This window comes from Lucilia sericata, unplaced genomic scaffold, assembly GCF_015586225.1.
Source record: "Lucilia sericata isolate MDLA Ls3-8-SP2 unplaced genomic scaffold, ASM1558622v1 Contig000068F_arrow, whole genome shotgun sequence".
Classification (NCBI taxonomy): Eukaryota; Metazoa; Arthropoda; class Insecta; order Diptera; family Calliphoridae; genus Lucilia; species Lucilia sericata.
Genome location: NW_023994102.1, coordinates 609,500 through 626,801, shown reverse-complemented (window position 1 = coordinate 626,801; position 17,302 = coordinate 609,500). Strand labels below are relative to the sequence as shown.

The following is a 17,302-nucleotide window of genomic DNA, read 5'->3' as shown; positions in this document are numbered from 1 at the left end:
GTCCGGCGGGGGGTCCTCAAATTAGGACACCTCGGCTATGTTAAATTTTTAAAACGTAGCAGTAAATTATCTCTTATAGTTTAGGAGATATTCGCATTTGAAAATTAAAATTTTTACCGTCCTTACTTTAGTTTTTTTGATAATAGCGGGTCCAAATATTCCCGATTTTCGCCATTTTTTTTTATTCGCTTAACAACAAGTTTATATATCAAGCAGTGAAAGAATTATGTAAAAATCATGACTGAGTCCAAAGTTATAGGCATTTTAATTTAAAAAATTAAAAAAAGGCGATTTTTTGTCATTTTTTTAGGGAAAAAAATATCTTTTTCTTTTTAAGTTATCTAAAAAGTTTCTAAGAAGATGTATATAGAATTTATACTTTTTGGAAAGCTGACTTTACATAAAATACGATAAATGAAACAAAACCTAAAAATTTTTGATACCGAGGGGACCAGGTCCATCCAAAAAAACCCTATTTTTTATGGAAAATTAAATTTTGAGCAAAAATTCTCACTGCTTGATATATAAACTTGTTGTTAAGCGAATAAAAAAAAAATGGCGAAAATCGGGAATATTTGGACCCGCTATTATCAAAAAAACTAAAGTAAGGACGGTAAAAATTTTAAAATTTTAATTTTCAAATGCAAATATCTCCTAAACTATAAGAGATAATTTACTGCTACGACGACATTTTTAGTGCTCGATGAGAAGATTCTATATACGAAATTTTTTTTAAATCGGAACTCAAATGAAGAAATAGGATCGTTTTAAAAATTTAACATAGCCGAGGTGTCCTAATTTGAGGACCCCCCGCCGGGCCCCTGGTTGGCCTATAAGGTCCAAATTCAAAACCTAAACTCGACAACACCTCCTCTTTGTGCATACCAAATTTCATTAAAATCGGATTAACCGTTTAGAAGTTACCGAATTATTTCCCTCTTTTTTTTTTCCTATACCACTGCGCACAGTGTATGTACATATATATTTTTGTAGATTTTTACATGTTTTTTTTTTCGATCAATTACCATATTTCCATACATATACATGTATTTTTACCTTTAGTTTTAATTTTTTTAGATGAAAATCAAGATTTTATTATATTTATAATTGAGATTTTGAAAGGTCTTCCTTATTTTTAAAGTATTTAAAAATCAGGTTTTAAGAAATTGTCACATATGACTACTTTTTAAAAAGTGCTTTTTAACAACGTTAAAAAACAGCTTCATTTAATATCAAAAAAAATGTATTTTGGAGATCGGACTATACAGATTTAAATTTTATTGATATAAGTATAAGAAGACATTTTACAAAACAATATTCATAAAAAATATTGGTCGTATTTCTTGGTTACTGTTTTTCGAATATCGAATATATTCGACATTTAACTTTCACCTTCTATAAATCACTAAGGAAAAATCAAATTCAAAAAAATATTTTCTTCCGGATTCAGCATACTTAAATTATCTTAAATATAAGTTTTTTTTCTCGACATAAATTATTTTTGACCTTCTAAGGGTTAAGAAGTATGGTCGCTGAAACAAGGGTTACTACAATTTTTTTAATATTTCCGAATCGCGACATATCAGAAAAATTGGAAATCAGATATGTATAGAACTTTTAAGAAAATTAAATATATATGTATTAGTGTAATGACTATTTTTGTGCGGCAAAATACCATAGCACTGCCTTATAGCTAATACTGTCCTGATAATATAAGGCTATTTTTAAAGTCAATTCGTTAAAAAAACTCGCACCGAAAGCAATTTCTAAAATGCTTTCGTTCGTTAATTTTCAAAAATTATTTTAATAATTTTCATATAAAAGTATATTATTTATTAAATATTTATTTTTCTCATACAGAAAGAGTAAAATGTATACAAAACTTCATCGCCTTTGGTGCGGCAACTTTTTTCACTAACGCGAAAAAAAAATAATAACATATTCCTTAACATCTGTTCACGCCCTACAAGTTTTTGCTATGGTATTTTTAATATTTGCAAAAAGTCATAACCCTAATATGCATATGGATATGACAAATGTTTATTTAGTTCAAATGTAAACATATAATTTTTAATTATTATTAAAAGTATCCGAATAACTAATATTTTGTCACAAAATAAACATCAATATTGCACATTTTATTATTTTTACTTATTTTTATTGCAATTTTTGGTAAATATTTGCAAATATTTTTAAATTTCTTTGATAATTGACTTATTTTAACGCCGACGAATATATTTTGGATCTATTAATACAATAGATCCTAGATTTGAGTTTTTTCCAAAATATAATCGTTTAAAATTTTTCCGGGATTTTATTTACAAATTTAAAAACGTGAAAATAAGAATTTTTAGATTTTGTTTTAAAAGAAACCATAATTAGTTTTCGCTATCAACCTAAAATTACCGAAAAAAGTTTTATCTGAGAAAAATTTTTAAAAATCAACTTATTGTTGGCTTAAAGAAGGGTCGAGCCTACAATAAAATTCTTATATTTCAATGATTTATTGAAGGTATTTTAAGCTATCTGACATTTATAAATACGATTTTCCTAAATTTTCCCTAAAATTGTTTAATAAACCTAAAAGAGGTTTTTATAAATATAGCCGTAAGACTTTACTATATATTTATAATTGAAATTTTGAGAGATCTTCCGTATTTTTAAAGTATTTTAAAATCAGGTTTTAAGAAATTGTCACTTATGACTACTTCTTATAAAGTGCTTTTAACAACGTTTAAAAACAGCTTCATTTAATATCCAAAAAAATGTATTTTGGAGATCGGACTATACGGATTTAAATTGTATTGATATAAGTGTAAAAAGACATTTTACAAAACAATATTCATAAAAAAAATATTGGTGGTACTTCTTGGTGACTGTTTTTCGAATATCGAATATATTCGACATTTAACTTTTACCTTCTATATATCTAGTGACATTGGAGATAACCTAACATTTTAAAATTTTTTTCCAGGTAAACAACAATCTGGCCCTCTAACATGGGTCGTTTTTTGGCAGATTTAAGATTGTGATGATACAAATTGTAATAATTTTATCAAATTTGACTATAAAACCTTAAAAAACTTGCTTCTAATGTTTAATCTTAATCTATGGAATAATAACACATCGTTACTGTGATCTGAATATGCTTAATTCTACACAAGCTAAACCTCACATGTAATATAAAAAATTTAATAACTAATCCGTTAATATCTAATATCGTATTACATCGATTTGATAATAAATTTGTATACTAATTAAATAAAAATAATAGTTTTCATTCGAATTGACCTCTATTTTCCATTTTCTGCAAATAAAATTCCCATTTACTGAAAATACAATTACCATTTAAAAGAATTTTAAAAACATTTTTCTTGGCGGTGTTTCAGTTAGCACAGGTGCATGTCTTAGCATCCTTTCTCTTGGCCAATTATCTTTTTTTAAGGATATGAAAATACTAGGATCACTAAATTTTAACCTTTTGTAGAAAATATTATCATATTTTTGTGCCGATTTAAACATAGGCCTAGTTAAAATATTAAAAACGCTCAATGCTATCGCACGAAATTTAGAAATTTTGTATCTATCAAGAAAATATTCTCAAATAACATTGACTAAATTGTTATCAAATGTTTATAAATTATATTATGATTGATTGATTGATTGATTGATTACCGATTCATGTCTTCAGAATTGAAAATAGCTGCATAAATTGATTGTAAAATGCTAAAAAATGAATTTGGTAAAAAAAAACCCAAAGTGTTCGCTACACTTTGGCAACTCAATACCAACTGGGACCAAATGGGTCTTAAAATATAGGGGCAGTAGTATTTTATCATCCCGAGATACAATATTGAAAAACATTTCATATAAGAATCTATTATTGGCAATTTGATTATAAATGCGCTATAATTTTGAATCAATAATTAAGGACTTGTTTCGTAAAATATTTTCTAGCGCAGTTATTTTGCTATTTTAAAATAAATTTCAATATTGTTTTAATAAACTGGTCTATATGCTTTAATTTACCGCAAACAAAATTTTTTTATCTTAAGTTTTTTTAATGGTATAAAAAGAGATAATAAATAGAAAGTGCGCTATATTTTTGAGCAGTACTTTATATTAACTTAACTGAATGGGTCATTTCGTGCCAAGTGACCCAACTTCAGTACTATTGGATGCACCAATATTAGTACAATTAGATAGTAGACCAGACACAGATTTTCAGCTCTATCTGCCGGACTTAGAGGGGGTCAAAGTTGGACGTTTTGGTCATACAGGGTTTTATTCAAATGGATATATGTATATATAAAAAATAGTTTAACTTCAAAAGCAAAGTTTTGGAGTTAAAATATAATTTTGTTTTTCACATATGCTCTTGCATTCCTCTAAGTATTCACAAAGCTCTTAAAGGCAATGGTCGAAGCTTTCTTTTAAGCAAAAAAAAAAATAATACAACAAAAACGTCCATTTTGAAAAAAATTAAGTGCCAAATATTGAAAAAATTTTATTTTTGAGTTAAAAAATTATTTTTTTGATAGATATCCCATTCGCATCTCATTATGGGACTATAAAGCGCTTTAAGAAAATTGTATAAGCTTTCTTTAAAGCAAAAAAAAAAAACAAAAAAAAATAAAAAGGGCACACTTTGAAAAAATATTAAAAAAATTTAAACAAAAATAAAAAAATTTTAATTTTTTTAAATTTTTTTAGGACCAATAAGTGAAAAGTTACACTCATTTGAACAAACCCCTTTATGAACAAAATGTCCAACTTTGACCCTCTGACTCCGGCAGTTCTTGACCAATATAGCTAAAAATTTGTTTCCGGATTACTAACCTTGGTGCAAATTTCGTCATCGGAAGACATCGATTTTTAAAGTTGGGTCACTTCACACGAAATCCCAATATATATATTTATTTTTCTTAAAATTTCGTTTTTATTGACAAAAATCTATTATAAACAAAAATATGAAATTAAGAAGACCGAATCAACGAATATTTTATCTTAATTGTACTCAACACTAACACATAAAATGACAGCCAAATTGTACAGTAGCACTTAACCCATTTACAGCCAATCAAAAAGTACAAGTTAAATTTTTGAAACTTCAAGGTATATTTATTTTCAACAATGCAAAAAAGCAGAAACGTAAAAAAATGCTAAAAAAATATTAATAATTAGGACATTAGAGGGAATTTCCGTTTTTATGTAGCTCGCGTTTTTTAACGGTTTAGAGCCGTCACAGAAACTAGAAACAGAGTGAAATGGCAGACACGGGCATTACTATGTTATCAGATTATTTTTAGACCGTTTGTTTCAAATTAATAACTGGCATACGTTGTCTAAAAAATTATAGCAAATTTATTTTATAACATGTTTTTAGTATATTTTTGGCCACTGAAGTTTAATAGATTATTACAACAATAACAATGAATTTAGTTAAATTGTTTGATTTAATATTTATTCTGAGCACTTTCCTCTACTCAATAATGCAAAAAGAAATAAACCAGAGTTAACCTTTTTTTAATACAGCCTTAAAAATTAAGTGTTCCCAAATTGGCACAGCGACCGTAAATGGGTTAAAAAGTGATAAATCTAGCACTAAAATTGCTAAATTGGCAAAAATAAATGTATATTTGTTGTATGTAGAGATATTTTAGGCATGTGGGTTTTCCTTTATTTATGGTATGTATTAAAAAGACCACACAACAAAATACATTTATTTTAAATATACAACGCTGTAATAGAGTTAACATGAAAAAGGTCTAGTATATAATAGTTTTATATTTTCCAACAAAATAAAAAAAGTGAAAAGACGTGGTCAAAAATAAATGTTCTTGGAATATTTCAGCAGAAAGAAATATCAAAAATAAAAAACAGTTTTACTAAAAAAGCCGAGTTAGTTAATTGTTTATTTTAGGGAAATATTTTTTGTTGATACTTTTGTAGACAATCTTTGGCCGTGTATATTTCCGATCGTCCCACAGCCGAAAAGCAATAGCCGTGGGATGGTGTAATGAAGTTCTTTTTTCATGGAAATTACAAATTTATAGGCAACGTAAATATATGTATTTTTTGCTTAAACCACTCTTTCCCTCAACAAAACTCTTAATAACAGCTAAAATCTAGTTGTGTTAAGATATTTCGAAACTCTTTCATTGATTTTATGATAATAACAAAAATCAGCTGGTTTACCTAGTTTACAATAAACAACAAAAGTGTGCTTTCTATTTTACATTGAGACTTTTTCCCCCTGGGCTTTTCTCAATTTTCTTTTAAATGTCCTTCGCAAAATCTTGATTGTTTAGATCAGCATTGCGCGTTCATATTGTTCAAATTACGAAGATTTTCGGCAATTCACACGTACCCTACCCGATCGTAAACAAAACTCACATACAAAAAATTATCTTCAGTTGCTTAACAGCTATCAACAATGTAGGTTGATGTCGCTTTGTTTCAAAAAATGCAAAAACAATTTGTAAAAACAACAACACAATTTGTAAACAAGAGAATTACTTGCAAAAGACTCGTACACTCCAAAAAAATTTACTAATGCATAAGAATAGAAACACATAAAAACAGTATTTTTAATACTTTTAAAAACATCTTTAACTCTTTTTTTATCAATTCCTTAAGCAGCTCCTATAATAATAAAAAATATAAATCAAAAATATAAACACTTTAAACTTTCCAGCAGTTCGACAAAGATTCAATACACACTAGTCACCTAGCTGATCGGGTTACTAGTGGTGACCCAAAGTGGTAGGTTAAATAACTAGTTTGGAACTGTCCCTCGGAACTGCTGGATTGCAACACAATAACACATTTTAAACAAACCTTGTCCACCTCACACCAATTTTCACTTCTTTGTCTTTTGGAAGAATTTTTCACTTTTATTTCCTGTAAAACTGGATTGCTGGGCAAAATCTTTAAAACTCTTCCTCATCCATTATTTTTTTGTTAATTATTTGCAAATTTTTTTAAAACAACACGATATTTGTATTAGCACAAAAATAAATTAAAACAAACAAAACACTAGTGATGTAAATAAAATTTGTTTACTACTTATTTGTACTCGTTATTCGAATACCATTTGTAAAATGAATGACTAAATATGTTTATCCGTGAATTTATTATTAAAATGTAGCTTTTCTTTTTTATAATAAGCAATGTATATATAATTTTGTTGAAATATAAACAATTTATTGCATAAAATTAATTTTAACACGTATTCACATTAGATTACCTAAATAACCGTATAGTAATTTTTTGCAACACTAACAATGAAATGACAACCGAAAGTTGAAAGGGTTGGCATACATATTAACAAAACATACAATAAATGTGTAATAGTTACAGGGCTGTTATTGTATATTTATAAATATGAATTTTTATTGATGGTTTATTAGACAAAAAGTCTTTGATAAGTATTGTGTACTTTAAGCATAGAATAAGACATTTTTATAAATACAGCCGTTTATCTTTGTGAAGAAATACAGTGTCTCACATGAATATTATGATGCTACTTTAAAAATAATAATAGTATTTAAAATTTCTTTAATGAAATTTTATTAATTTTTATTATTTTTACGAAATACAAGAAAAAAGTAATAAAAACTCATTAATGGTTTCCAAGAAAATGGAAAAAACCCTAAAAAGGTCATTTCAGGTACTGCGCAAAAATATTCGAATTTTTTTCTAAGAACTTTTTTAGAATCCTTGAACACGTGTTTTATTGCCCATCAATTAACCCATTATACAGGTAGTGGTGTTATATGGAATATTTAACATTCTATTTTTTTGGAAAATTGCATAATTATGTTGTAAATCCTTCCTGTGTAAGCTCTTAAAATGTTCAAAGAAAAAGAGTTGATCAATTCAAATTAAAAAATTAATTTATATTTGTATAATCAAAACCGATCAATTAAATACATATAGGAAATGTTTGAAAGATTCCCATCGACTATATATTTTGTCATTACACGCATGGAACAAAGAATTCCATCGAGTATTTACCATTATCAAGTCGTCCAAAACTGCTGTCAACACAAGACGACATATAAATACTGAGGAAATACCGAAGTAACCTTCATCTATCAGCTCCCAAAATTGACAATGAACACAGGACAGTCCTGTGAATAAAAAAGTGTCGAAATTGTGCGCAAAGTACTAGGGAGCAATAATTTGCATGGTCAAGTACCAAGGTGGAAACCGCTCATATCGAAGTTAATCGATGTTAAGTGTTTTGACTCCGCAAATAGATTCATAAGTAAGAAAATTGGATTGGAGGTTATCTTCGACGATGAGAACAAATATAATATTTTTGGCTCAGATGGGCTTCAAATGATATGGCGAAAGCTTGGAGATGCCTTGGAATTATCTAACTTAAAACCAACTGTAAAGGACCCAAGTTTTCTGTCATATTTTGGGGTTCTGTGTCCGTCCACGGTGTTGGACTGGTAAAATTTATTATTGTAATTATAGACTAGAAGGTCGACTTGTCAATTTTAGAGCAGAATTTGCATGCTAGTACCACCAAAATGGGGCTACAACCCATTCAATTTATTTTTCAACAGAAAAACGATCCAAAATACACGACCTGGTACGTGAAAATGTTGATCATTTACAACACTAAGTATCTTCTTTCACCAAATTTTCAATGAAGGACTTAAATAAATGGGACATAATAACGCCAGAACTATTCCATAAATTGGTAGAAACGGTCCCACGTTGCTTGGAAGTTGTTTTTAAAAACAAAGGCTGCTATACAAAATATTAATTTAATTTTAATCATTTATTTTTTGCTTCATAATGCTAATCAAAATATGATGTATACAAAAAATTCGAATACTTTTGTGAAGCTATTTTTTGCACTTTTTTAAAAAAAAGTAAAATTAGTTTAAGTATATTATATTTTTTACATTTTTTAAAATGTTATATAAAATTTAAGGACTGTCTGGACTACATAATAAATTGATTCATTTATTTTTTCCACAAAATCTATTATAAAATGATGTCTGTTTTCATAATACATTAAATTCGAATATTTATGAGAGACACACTAGCAAAATCACGAACATGAAGCAAAAGCAATGTCGAAAAAACCCCTCAAATTACGATTCGTGCCTGTCTTGCTACTTTCCTTTCTTCTTTTCCCTTTTGTCTACAAACTCGACACGCTTGCGTGCTCACCCTTAAGAAAAAGTCTCAATGTAAACCGGCACTAGGGATATACAGTGACTGTCATTAATATTCGGTTTTTTATTGCGATATATTGATATTGCAATTTAAGCACAAATTTTAAGAAAAATATGTACATATATATTTTTTTGTAACTAAATGAAAATGAAAAACAGTTCAAAATACATTATTCTTGAGATAAAAATTAATGATAAAAACAACTGAGATAGCAAAAAATATAACTTACCAAAAATTAATGCTTTATTAATTTTGGTTTTTTCCAACTTGTTACATAATTTCTGAAAATATGATTTTAAAAATAAAACTATTATCTGGTAGACTAGCCATTATTTTTAACAACTTCAGATAGACAATTTGGCATATTAGAGATAATATTTTCAAATAAGCTACCCTGATTTTATCCCATTGGACTTGTACGACTTTGCCAATCCAAATGCTTCCATAAATTTTCTATGGAATTGGAAGTTGGAAGCTTGGGCTAGTGTTTCAATCACTTTTGGATAATTATAAAGCAACCATTAAATGACAAGATGCCCAAACCATCACTTGTCCTCCTCCGTGTTTTACTATAAGAGTAACGTTTTTTCCATTCAGCTCTTCATTTGGTTTCCGCCACATCATTGTACTTCCGACACTTCAAATATATTAAATACGTTCTTATCAAAGAAATGTCGTCGCACTGAATTATATCTTTTTTGAGACGTTCATTCAAAAATTTTAGTCGGTACGTTCCATCCTTATTATTTACTATAGGCTTCTTACTAGACACTCGGCCATTATATCTCTGACTTTAAATCTTTCGATGAATTGTTGTTTCTGAAACAGTCTTTATTAATTACTCTTTCACTTCAGAAACAATTTTAGGTGCATTTAACGCGTATTTGTCTTGCTTTTTCTAAGTTTTAGACACTCTTCTATATCTGTCAACTTTTTCGACTATCTCGTTTTTCTTTAAATGAATGCGGCCTCCATTTTTATACCTTTGTACAATATAACCGACAGTATTTTGCTTCATATTTAATATTTTTACAGTTTTTTTTTTTTTCATTTTCATCTTTAATCTTTTTTCTAAAGGTGATTTTTCCCTTACGACCGATTGTTTTTTATAAAAAAAAAAACGTTTCTAAAATGATTCCACGTGATACACGAGCTTATTTGAACATCATAATATAAATTCGTACAAAGTAAGAATCATGCATTTTCCACTAGAAAAGGATTTTTGGAAATTCGAACGCTTAGGGGATGAAATGGGTAAAAGTGTGTATATTTTAGATATTGGTGTTGATGCGTAATTTTTTTGATTCCAAATGACCCAAAAATATTATATTAATTAATTATACAACATTGGCCATCACGTGATGGAAGCCAAAAATTAGTTATATCCCTATTGCTCACACTTTCCATTAAAAAGTCGTTGTAAATATAATAGGTTATTTAATATACATACTACTAAGAGTGAAAACCGCTATTAATTATTTATAAAGTTTCAAATTATTGAAGTGGCAACTGAGATACATACATAATCGACCCATTAAATACAAAAAAAAATATGTGATTGCTCAGCCAACATTGCTGATGTGGATGAATTTACTTTGTGACTGTTTTGGTGGAAGATGAATTGTGACTGATATTGTGTGCATGGAGTTTTGTGTTTGTGAGTGTTTCTTTCCTGCTATTTATTTGTTTGCTCTTATTGTCTTTTCATTTGGTTCTATTAAAGTTAGTTTTGAAATATATATTATGTAATTAACTGGTAATTTTGGTATTTGATTTCTTTTTCATGATTCGATATTTATTGGGGTGGTTGAAAACTTTCTTCCAATTGTCTTATATTTCTTCAGAAATGTTCAACTGATAGGTGTTTTATAGCTTCATGTTCTGTCTGATGTGTGTTACCTATGTCCTTTATAGTCTTGACTTTTATTTGCCATATAGTTGCTGTAAGACATATTGATTGGTTCTGTGAGTTAATTTTTGGGAATGTTTATGACTTCTACATATTCTTTTCTTTATTTTAACCAGTTTTGCTTCTTTAAATAACATTTGATTGATTGCAATTTATGTAGGATTTTATTTATGAAGAATGCAGTAGTTTATTATCTTTTTAAGTTTATTATCTTTTTAAAAAATTTAGTCAAGTAGAAATTTGTAACCGCTTATGGCCTATAGGATAGGTCATGGGTCGGCAAACTTTTAAGTCGGAAGAGCCAAAATTTACAGTTTTCAAAACATAGGTTTTAAAAGAGCCACAAAATTGTTGATTATTAAAACTTTACAAATACTTTATGAACTCACTTCAAAAACATATTTTTTGTTAATTATTTACAGGACAATTCTGCAAGGAATCTTTCTCATAGATTTTTTACCACAATTACTTTTTGAGTTATGCATTTTTAAACACTTGTCATATAAAGAAATAGGAGTTTATAAAAGTAGGGCGACGTGATATAATTTAAAAGGCATTTGGATTTATATTAGGAAATGGAAAAATTACGAAAATTGATAACGCAGCTGCCATAATAAAGTATAAAGTGTCATAGTTATATTAATTAGGCAGCAATCGAGATAAAATTTTGCACAATTATTTTATGCTAATATTAGAAAATGTGACTTAATAGTTGCAGTAAGCGACAAAATTTGACACAAATAAGTTTTATAAGAACAAATTCTCTCGACCAAATTTGAAGACGATCGGAACATAATTGACCAATCCCCATATTTAAGGTCTACTTCGGAAAATGACTCTAACGCTCATAACTGATTTAATAATACATATAAGTATAGCGACGCAATTCGACACAAACAAGTATTATAGGAACAAAGTCTCTCTCCAAAATTTTATAAGGACCATACTCCCATATAAATTCCTCTTCAGGAAATGACTCTAACGCTCATAACAGGCTTAATAATACCAGTATAGTGGTGAAATTCGTCATAAAAAAGTTTATAAGAACAAAAATATCTGTACCAAATATAATAGGATAGGTTCAGAATTGACCCTACCCCACATATAGAGTCCCCTTTCAAAAACGACATTATGATATACAACAGGATAAAATACAAGTATACCATTACCAAATTTTGTATGGATGGACCCATAATACGCTTCCTGGTCCTTTATGATCATGATTTACATCTTATCTACATCACACTTCGTAGGAGCGCACATATATTCGTTTATAGGGAACTTTTCAATGGGAGAGATAGGTTTGTATGGCTTTAGAAAGTTTGGATCTTAACTTGTTTAAAGTTTCAAACACGACTCTAAACTTCCATTTCTTAGTTGGCTTTTTACCTAACTCTTCCAACTTGCTTTTAAACTTTGACAATTTTTCACAGTTGTGTATATTGTAGAAATGTTCGCGAATTGTTTTGTTAGTTTTTATAAACACTGCTCGCTATTCGATACAAAAAGATTTTAAAATATATATATATTTTTTTTTAGAATAAAAAAAGTGTGTATGAAACTAAAGAGCCGCAGCTCCATAACCAAAGAGCCGCATTTGGCTCGCGAGTTTGCCGACTCCTGGGCTAGATTATTGAATATTGTTAAATAAAATAAAAAAAGAATCAAAATCGAATTTCAAATGAAAATTTATATTTTTTCTTTAATTTTTTTGGAATTGAAGTTTAATTTTATTTCAAATGTGATGGTATAGAACAAAAATTATTTTCTATTAGATTTTTTTGTTGATAATCATACCAATTTTCATTTTATTTTGTTTTGGCAGTATAAAATAAAAATCTAACGACTTATATCATATTGTGAAGGCAGCTTAAAGAATACATTTTATTTATATAGAAATATTCACCTGAGACCCAACAAAATATATTTATTCTTGATCCTTATGAGTCGATTTAGCTATGTCCGTCTGTCTGTGTAAAAAACGCTCACGTTAAAACGAAGCAATAAAAATTCACGAAATTCACGTAAAACATTCTTTATTATCCGGTACAGTTTGGTATTGAAAATCAGTAAAATCGGTTCACGACGTAAAAATTATGATTAAAAATTTCAGACTACCTCGAAAAAAATAACGTTTTTTTCCAATTCTTAAGTAGTTTTCTCAGAAACTACCAAAATATATCTATGAATTTTGTCACACATTATTTTTTTGTGCCAGGAATCAAGTATGTTCAAACTCATAACAATTGATCCAATATTTCCCATAGTCCCCACACAAAGGTGTATATTCCCGGAAAAATTATTTATCGTTAATAACTCCCTCAAATATATCGGTATCAACACACATTTTTTTACATACAAATATAATATGAATAGAAATCATACTTCCAACGTAGATCTCGGTCGGTCCACAATAGCTCCCATATAAGGTCCACTTCCAAAAATCACCTAAACGCACATATTTCATTGATAAATAAAGCTTTTGTGATAAAATTCGAGCTGAATATGTTTTGTGTACATACAAATCATTCTACTAAATTTCTTTACGGATCGGTCTATTATTAGTCATAGCTCCCATATAAGGCCCACTTCCGGAAATTACTTAAACGCACATATTTAATTAAAAAATAAATTAAATAAAATAAAAAAATAATGGTATCTTGATAAAACTCGACACACATATGTTTCGTCTATATATAAATCACTCTACGAAATTTTTTTCGGATAGGAACATAATTGGTCATAGCTCCCATATAAGGTCCACTTTCGAAAATCACTTAAACGCATATGTTTCATTGATAAATAAAGCTATCGGAATAAAATTCAACTTGAATATGTTTTGTGTACATATTAATCATTCTACCAATTTTTCCCCGGATCGGTCCATTATTGGTCATAACTCCCATATAAGGCCATCTTCCGAAAATCGTTTAAACTCACATATTTAATTGTCAAATAAAGTTATCTTGATAAAATTCGACATAAATATGTTTTATATATATATAAACCCCCTTATTCACAAACAACATTTTTATTTTATAAAAGGTTTATAAAACAAAATTTCCATACAAAATCTAATTTATATATATAAAATAAAAATTTTGTTTGTGAATAAGGGGGTATGTCTACTTCCGAAAATCACTTAAACGCACATATTTTATCAATTAATAAATCTATTGAAGTAATATTCGACTTGATTTTTTTTTTTTTTTTTTCATATAAATCATTATACGAAACTTTTTCTTGATCCGTACATAATTGGTCACAACTCCCATATAAGGATCATTTCCGAAAATTACTTAAACGCACATTGACAATCAAAGTCATCGGGATAAAATTCGACATAAATGTGTATTTTAGTTAGCTCAGTACGTAAACGTAACAAGTCCACTTTTTATAGAAATTGAGATTTTGATGCAGAATGGTAGTATAACTTGAAATACACATGATATAATCAAAAAATACCTTTTTTATACTTTAAACATGCACTTTTGATCCGGTATGCAAACGTGCTAAGTCCTCAAAACAATAAAAATATACAAAGAAAAAGTGCTAAGTCCTTACAATTTGCTATTATAAACGCATTAATTAGTCACGTAAAACGAAATATCAATCATTTTGTACATCAACGTCTAGGAAATACATAGTGTGTAGTTTGTAAAATCTTCAATTGAGTAAGAAATCATGGAATACTTTTTTAAAATAAAGTAAAACAAGTATATATTGACAATAAACTGATTTTCTTTAAGAGGGATGATATAGAGAATAGCGTAAGTTATGGACCGAATGTCATAGTAGTTAGTAAACAAATGTTGATTCCTATAAAACTTGTTAACGTTGAATTGCTCGCTATACTGCTATTTTAAGCCAGTTGTCTGCTTTAAAGTTGTTGGAGTAGGGTCATTGCCCTATCCTCATAAAATGTTGTAAATAGTGTTTGGGTCCCATAAAACTTGTTTATGTAGGATTTCATCACTATTCTGGTATTTTAAAAACAGTTATAAGCGTTAGAGTAATTTTTTCAAGGGTACTTTATATGGGAACTATGGTCAAATATGGGCCGATATTCATTAAAATTAGTGTAGCAATTTATTTTTTTATTATTTTTTTTTTTTTTTATTTCATTTATTTATTTAACCGAGCCCTTATGGGCCATATATGGTTAAAAGTTTTATAAAAATGTGGAAGAATTCATAAATGCATTAATATTTACATATAAGAAGATATAAAAATAATATAACAATTAAACATTATAATATAAAAAGAAAATGTTCACATCACACTAACAAGGAACATTAAGACAATTCGGAGGATAGGAAATCGTAGAAAACCAATTTAGCTTTTAGCAAGTTAAATGAGAATATTTTAAGATTGTTTGGTAGTCTATTCCAGATTCGAGAAACTCTGACCACAAATGAATGTTCATATGAAGATCTCAAAATTCTGTCTATGACAATCTGAGGCGAACGAATAGAGTGGGAAAATACAAAATTATTCCTTAATGCCCTCGGATATCCTGTATAAATTATCTTGTAAAATGTTAAAAGTAGCCTCAGTCTTATATACGAAGAAAAGGATAAACCAAGGAAACATTTAACATAGTTAGAGACATGGTCATGTAACGTCAATCCATAAATGTACCTAACAATTCTATTGACTATCTTATTGACCTCTTTCAGGGTAGAACGTTTTACCGAAGAATAGACTTCCAAACCGTAGTTAATAATTGAAAGGAGTAACGAATTAGCAACCATAAATCTGATATTTAGAGGAAGATAATATCTCAGGCTATACAACCTTCTCAAAATAAAACAAACTTTAGATTTTACTGAGTTAATATGTTTTACAAAAGTAAGTTTCTCGTCTAAAATTACACCTAAAAAGCGCGCATTATCAACAATTTCGACAGGATTATGGGACATCCTTAAATTAAGAAGGGATTTATTATTTAGTCCGAAACTCATAGCCTTTGTCTTATTCACGTTAATGTGTAAAAAATTGTGACCCATCCAGGAATCGGTACTAGTCAAAGTATAATTAATAAGTTCATTCAAGGAATCAAGAAGTTGGCTCTCACCTAAGAAAAGTAAATGAATATCATCTGCATATAAGAAGATATCAGAGGTTGGTAAATTAACATGGCTTATAAAATCGTTCATGTAAAGCATGAAAAACAGGGGTCCTAAAATTGATCCCTGAGGTATACCACTAATACAGGATAGGTTATGCGAACGAGATTCCCCAAAAGACACAAATTGCTGTCTGTTTGAAAGGTAAGAGAGAACCATTTTGCAAGAAGCACGGCTGAATTTAAAATGTGTATAAATCTTATTTATCAAATTATTGTGGTTAATTTTATCAAAAGCCTTGGATAAATCCAAGGCTAATAGTACACCAACTCCATTCTTGTTAAGAGCATGTCTTAGTCTATCAGTAAGAGCTAACAATAGAGATGTGGTACTATGAGATTTACGAAAACCGAAATGGCAATCACTAATAAGATTAATGACATTGATATAACCATTTATTTGCTTAAACACCATATGTTCAAAAATTTTGGAGAGACATGGAAGAATACTAATTGGACGATAAGAAGTAATACCAGATTCATTAGTTTTTCTTATTGGAACAATTCTGGCGGTCTTCCAAGCCGTGGGAAATATAGATGTCATGGTAATAGTATTGTAAATATGAAGTAGATGTCTCTCCAAATATGGATATAGAATTCTCAAGAACCTCATGGGTATATTGTCATTCCCAATAGCATTAGACTTAACACTAGCAAAAGCTTCAATCAAATCGTCTGAGTCGAACCTACTAAACGAAAAAATACCTGGGTCAGACATGGAATTTAAGGGACAAAAATCGTTAGATTGATTTGATAAAAAATGTTGATTTAAAATATGAGGATCCTCTGAGGTAGAAATGTGATTGTCATCACAGCAACCTATATTTCTAAGTGTTTTCCAGGTGGAAGAAGTATCAGTACTGTTAAACCTCAACAAACTATTTTTTCTCTTTAATTTTCTGATAATATGCTTGACCCCATTTCGATGTTTACAGTAGATGGACCAGTTCTCATGACTTCTGCACTCACAATAGGCACGATAAGCCAGGTCCCGTAAATATTGAGCAGATTTGACTTCCCTGGTATTTCTTAAATTACTATTATTTTTAATAGATTTTCGTTTA

General features: G+C 28.7%; 1 protein-coding gene across 4 annotated transcripts in view; it reads left to right on the top strand.

Moving 5' to 3' along the window:
- The window catches only part of LOC119616357 (lysine-specific demethylase 6A), a 371,577-nt gene that overhangs the window by 97,325 nt on the left and 256,950 nt on the right, over nucleotides 1–17,302 (top strand). The window contains exons 1-2 of one of the 4 annotated variants that reach the window (XM_037972720.1): nucleotides 15,795–15,961; nucleotides 16,166–16,383. The exons of 2 other annotated variants lie outside the window; for them this stretch is intronic. Coding sequence is in view for 1 of the 2 variants with exons in the window: in XM_037972718.1 (XP_037828646.1) it covers nucleotides 7,045–7,046 (2 nt within the window). In the remaining variant the exon portion in view is untranslated. Of the gene's footprint in view, nucleotides 1–7,027; nucleotides 7,047–15,794; nucleotides 15,962–16,165; nucleotides 16,384–17,302 lie in introns of those variants that run through there. One more of the 4 variants, XM_037972718.1, reaches the window with a different exon arrangement.